Below are 6,000 nucleotides of genomic sequence, written 5' to 3'. Positions count from 1 at the left end.
CGTCTCCTTCTGTGTGAGGCAGGACCTCTTTGAGAGATAGTTGTTTCCTGCTTTGGTTTGGTGAACTGTAGTTGGTTCAAGGAGGGCTTTCACCAGCCTATCTACCCAGTCTTTTCTTGGGTTTGGTGAACTGTAGTTGGGTCAAGAAGGAGGGCTTTCACCAACCTACCTATCCAGTCTTTTCTTGGGTTTGGTGAACTGTAGTTGGGTCAAAAAGGAGGGCTTTCACCAACCTACCTACCTACCCAGTCTTTTCTTGGGTTTTGTGAACTGTAGTTGGTTCAAGGTCACCAAGCAAACTTCCACGGCAAAATGAAGATTTGAACCTGGGCCTCCCAGGTCCTAGCGCAACACATTAAGCGCTATATCACACTGACTCTCTTTAAAAAAAGTGAAATCCTTCTGTACTCGATAAGAGTATATCATGCATGTTTCCTCTTTGCAAAACATGGGTGGTGTGGGGGAAGGGCCTTTACCAAATCCCCGGATGTTACTCCTTTTAGCTTATGCAAAGAGCTATCATTGCGGCTGGGTTGGGCTCTTATTGGGCTATGCTCAGTGGTGCAGCCCTTTGCTGCCCTCTCTCGATGCTTAGAGTGTATCACGCCCTGTAAAACCTGCTTTTCTTAGCTGGAGTTCTGCAAATATTAATTATGGCAGCTCCTTCTGCACAGCTGTTCAAGAGCGAAGTTAATTTATAAAACCTTCAGGCCAACACGCCGAGGTGAAGGAGAGTCCTGTTGGAAATCTGAACGACATGTAAAAGGTCTTCAAATGGGGAGGTGTTTAAAAATTCCAGACCAGATTTCTTTTGTATACAGTGCAAGCTCAAGCTTTGATGATCCAGGAGTTAAATGGGCCTTTCAGATTGCCTAGGCATTGGGGTTGTCCTCCAGCTGTTAGAACAGATGTTTTATCATAGCCAGTCATTGAGACATCGCCTGTGCTTTTGAGCAGAGCAGGGACAAGGTCCATCGGGCTGACCCCACTGATGTGTGTGTGGGGCAGGCACCCAGCATGAGCAGCCTATTCCCAACTATAGTTGATGAGACTATAGTTGATGAGACATGATCGCAGCCTTGCCTGGGAAGAGCCAGCGTGGTGTAGTGGTTAACAGCGGCGGACTCTAATCTGGAGAACTGGGTTCAATTCCCCACTCCTACACATGAAGCCAGCTGGGTGACCTTGGGCCAGTCATAATTCTCTCTGAACTCTCTCAGCCCCACCTACCTCACAAGGTGCCTGTTGTGGGGAGGGGAAGGCAATTGTAAGCCGCTTTGGGCCTCCTTAAGGTACAGAAAGCAGGGTATGAAAACCAACTCTTCTTCTTGCCTGCGTTCCCGATAGGGGGATCTGAACCCATGGCTCCAGATTGACAAATGTGTGCACCTTTGGAGAGTTTCCAGAAATGCCTTTTGTTAATGCACAGTTGGGTATTCCCGTGTTGCTGCCCCAGTGCCTGCAATATTTATTTATTTGTTGTGTGTGTGTGTTAAGTGTTGTCAAGTCGCTTCCGACTCATGGCGACCCTATGAATCAGTGTCCTCCAAAATGTTCTATCTTTGACAGCCTTGCTCAGGTCTTGCAAATTTATTTGTTGCAATATTTATATTCTCTGCCTTCTCAGCTCTTGCCTGGCAAAAGGTTGTTGCTCCCGAGTCACCCCCCCCCCTCTGGTGACCCAAACGTTTGTGTGGGAGAGTTCTTGAGTTGTCTTGTTTCCTCTGCGGAGTGAGCTGCAGAAGTGTGCGAATGCCGTGTGTGGATGGATGCCCGTGCTTCCTTCCCTGTGTGCAGGCCTGTCAAAAGGGAACTCGGTTGGAGGAGGGGGCTCAGCCCCACATCTGCAGAGCCCCCGGAGTAGGTTCATAGCGCTCCTCCCATTGGAGGGGGCTGCATTCCGTCCCTTGGTTTGTTCTGCATGAGGGTCAGCAGCGGCTTTTCCAGCGTGGGCGAGCGGTTGCACCCGTGTGAGCGGTTTGGCTCCGTCTGCCCATCACGGGGGTGGGAGAGGCAAATTGTTTCGTGATGTAGTGGTTAAGAGCTGTGGTGTAACCAGCGTGGTGTAGTGGTTAAGAACAGTGGTTTGGAGCTGTTAATCTGAAGAACCGGGTTCGATTCCCCACTCTTCCACATGAGCAGCGGACTCTAATCTGGTGAACGGGGTTGGTTTCCCCACTCCTCCACATGAAGCCAGCTGGGTGACCTTGGGCTAGTCACAGCTCTCTTAGAGCTCTCTCAGCCCTGCCTACCTCACAAGGTGTCTGCTGTGGGGAGAGGAAGGGAAGATGATTGTAAGCCGGTTTGATTCTTCCTTAAGTGGTAGAGAAAGTCGTCAGATAAAAACCAACTCTTCTGATTGGTGGCTTCTCGGGGGTGGTGGTATGAACCCTTGTGAAATTGCTACATATTTTGCCCCTTGTAGAGGGGTTGTTTGCTTTCACTCAGTTCCGTTCTGTGGAGGAAGCACAGAGTAGCAGCGCCGGTACAATGGTGGTAACATGTTGCTGTCACGGTCTTATTGCTTGTGTTTATTTTTAAGTTCCCCTCGTGTTTTGAAGATGAAAAAAAATTAATAGACATATGTGCAGTCTTCCTCAAACTTTGACCTTCTTCCTTTTGTTGTTTTTCACAGTGTGGATCCTAAAAACTCATCAACATGATGGGGTCTGAAAACCCCTGCCCACAGAACCCCGGCTGTAAAATCATGACTTTTCGTCCAACGCTGGAGGAGTTCCGGGAATTCGGGAAATACGTTGCTTACATTGAATCCCAGGGTGCCCACAGGGCAGGGCTCGCAAAGGTGAGTTTTGGCTGGTCAGTGTAGTCCAGTGGTTCCCAAACTTTTCAGACCACCGCCCCCTTGGCTCCTCACACTCAACCCCAGCGCCCCCTACCCTATCCAACAACACAGTTGAAGGGGCCCATCACTAGCGCCCCCCTGCTGCCCCCTTGTCTCTTAGTGGCCCCCTAGGTAATCCCACCCCCCCAGGGGGTGGTACTGCCACTTTGGGTACCACTGGTCTAGTACATGGGCATGGGTAGTCATAGGTTGAATAATCTGGGGCCAATTTTAATCTGGGGTTGAGAGTTGAGGCTGCAAGCAGAGGATGAGATTGACAGTCAATCATTAGTTCCTAATCGCCAGCTCTGGCGCTCCGTCCCATTTATCAAAACAGATGCGGAGTTCTTCATAGTGAGTGAAGCAAATGTTGCATTGATAATTAGCATTTTTAATCTGTGGTTTGTTTTGTGGCTTTTGACAGCTTTGAGTCTTTACAGTTTGAAAATAGATCCTTTAAGTTAGCATACAGAAGAGTCTGCATCATTAGAGAGTGTATGTCTCAGTTTTTTCATGCTCATGTCTTGAAATGCTCTGGACTCAGAATTTGGCAAAGCTAATCTAGGCTTGATGATGATGATTTGTAATACCAAAAGCAAGATCTTTTCTGAGTTCTTAGAAGACATGTAAAGTGATGCATATTGGGACAAAAAATCTCAACTTCACATATACACTGATGGGATCTGTGCTGGCAGCAACAGACCAAGAAAGGGATCTTGGGGTGGTAATGGATAGCTCAATGAAGATGTCAACCCAGTGTGCTGCTGCTGTAAAAAAGGCAAATTCCATGCTGGCCGTAATTAGACAAGGAATAGAGAATAAAACTGCTGATATCATATTGCCCTTGTACAAATCTATGGTGAGACCACACTTGGAATACTGTGTACAGTTCTGGTCACCACACCTAAAAAAGGATATTACAAAGCTTGAGAAGGTGCAGAAAAGAGCAACCAAAATGATTAGGGGACTAGAGCCACTGTCCTATGGAGAGCTGTTAAGACGCCTAGGGATGTTTAGTTTGGAAAGAGGAGAGACATGATAGAGGTCTATAAAATTATGCATGGTTTGGAGAGAGTGGACAGGGAGAAGTTTTTCTCCCTCTCCCATAATACTAGAACACGGGGTCATCTGCTAAAGCTGGAGGGTGAGAGATTCAAAACTGAGAAAAGGAAGTATTTTTCTCCACTGAGGCAAGGGCATCCTGAGCTGTGGGTTGTTTTCCTCTCCATCTGGGTAGGCAGAACTGAAAAAACTTTTTGACTTCCTGTATCCCTTAGCGGGAAAACAGCCTGAGGAAGCCAGTTTCCGTCCTGCTTATCCGGGTAGAGCAGGCAACTTGGCACAGCTCCGTGCCAAGACTCTAGTAGGATCGTTTTAGAACTAGATTTACTTGTCTCAGTTGTCTTCCACCCTTCGTGTGTCTTCCCTTCCCTTTGGTCATAATGTCTTCATCCCTCGTCCTTCCTTCTCCCCTGAGGCAAGGGCATCCTGAGCTGCGGGTTGTTTTCCCTCTCCATCCGGGTAGGCAGGACTAAAAGATTCTGACTTCCTGTGATACTTGGCGGGAAAACAGCCTGAGGAAGCCAGTTTCCGTCCTGCCTATCCGGGTGGAGCAGGCAACTCCGCATAGCTCTGTGCCTTTAGGCTTCATTTCTTTAGCTAGGAGTAGTTTCTTTCCCTTTCGTGTTACAGCTTACCTCTCACTGTTCCGTGAGTCCTTAATCTTCGCCTTGATCCTTGTTTTTTGAGTGTTGGTCTGTCTTCTACCCCCCCCCTCCGTTTTTTCTTCCCTCCTTATTTCCTTAGCCAAGATGGCCGACGCCATTTTAGTTAGGGAAGACGACCTTCTCTCTGAGAAGGACTATCAAAGGGGGTTGGTGCAGAGCAACCCCAAGGGCTCCGGTTCTCCCAACGGCCGCCCAGGCGGACCATTAGGGAGCAAAGAGGAACCGGGAGAGACCCAGACGCCTGATCCGGAGGCGCCTTTAGAAAAGCCTAAAAAGGCGTGCAAAATAGCGCCGCAGCTACCGGGCGCCCGGAGAAAAAGGCGCGGCATTAAAGTTGGAGCAGGGGCGAAAGCCGGGCGCAAGTCACCCGCCTCTTCCCCAAAACCGGCTAAACCGCTCAACAAGCATCAGGGACGTTCGGATCCGATGGCAGCTGCATCCTCTGGTAACCCTGCGCAAACGGGAACGTTCCCGCCGGGAGTTGGCAGCCCCCCCCCTCCCAGGAGGTGGCAGGCGCACAATTCATTTCATGGCAAAATGCTGATGACCTTATTAATTATGCCCTCCAGCGTCAGTGGATGGCCTTTCAATCCTTTCAAACTCGCCTCCCTCCCCCTATGGGATTGGACCCCTCCCTTCCCCCTCCCAATCTCCCGCCTAATCCTTCCTTTTCCAACTGCACTTCTGCTGTAAATGAGGCAAAATCAAAGGTCGATGCTCCCTCTGCTGGCAGGAGTGGGTCATGGCCTACAAAAGCAGCAATGAAGGCTAAGCCATGTGAAACCAGGGAGAATCAAATGGATCTCTCTAAGTCTCCCATTTCTTCTGTAGATTATGAGGAGGAGGAGGAGTTAGAGGAGGGGGAATTCGATTCCGACGAAGACCCACCTCAACAAGTAGAACAGCATAACAGACTTTTTTCTGGGGAGGATTATCAGGCCCTTTTGGCAAAGGCTATCCTCGCCCTTGATCTCAATGAGGAATCAGATCAATCTGAAGAGCCAAAGTCTAAGTTAAAAAAAGGGGTCAAGGAATGCTTTCCAAGACCTAAGACAACAACCAATTCAGTACCCTTCCCAGAATTTTTCATTAACGCGGTCAGAGACGAATGGGAGCACCCAACTCCCAATAAACAACTCCCCACTAGTATTAAAAAATTATACAATCTGGCTCCACATGCCATGGAAATGCTTAAGGTTCCCTTAGTAGACGCCCCTGTGTTGGACCTCCAATCACCAGGTTTGATCCCAGAAGATGGGGTGGGCTCCCTGAGGGACCAGTTAGACAGAAAGTCAGACTACCTGGCGAGGAAGGCGCACGAGGCCTCAGCCATGGCCATTCAGACCAGCGCTACCACTTCCATCTTTGCTAGGGCCGCTTATTTATGGGTCAAGAAAATTATACAACTTGTACCAGATGATAGCCTCAGAG

At 49.0% G+C, this 6,000-nt stretch overlaps 1 protein-coding gene across 1 annotated transcript in view; it reads left to right on the top strand.

The window, feature by feature from the left end:
- The first annotated feature begins 2,662 nt into the window (after positions 1-2,662).
- The window catches only part of KDM4B (lysine demethylase 4B), a 200,668-nt gene continuing 197,330 nt past the window's right edge, over positions 2,663-6,000 (top strand). Inside the window, exon 1 of the mRNA XM_056867633.1 lies at positions 2,663-2,803. Within this exon, the coding sequence (XP_056723611.1) occupies positions 2,663-2,803 (141 nt within the window). The remainder of the gene's footprint in view (positions 2,804-6,000) is intronic.

This window comes from Euleptes europaea, chromosome 2 (assembly GCF_029931775.1).
Source record: "Euleptes europaea isolate rEulEur1 chromosome 2, rEulEur1.hap1, whole genome shotgun sequence".
Lineage (NCBI taxonomy): Eukaryota > Metazoa > Chordata > Lepidosauria > Squamata > Sphaerodactylidae > Euleptes > Euleptes europaea.
The sequence above is the reverse complement of the archived record's forward strand: the minus strand, read 5'-3'. Positions and strand labels throughout refer to the sequence as shown.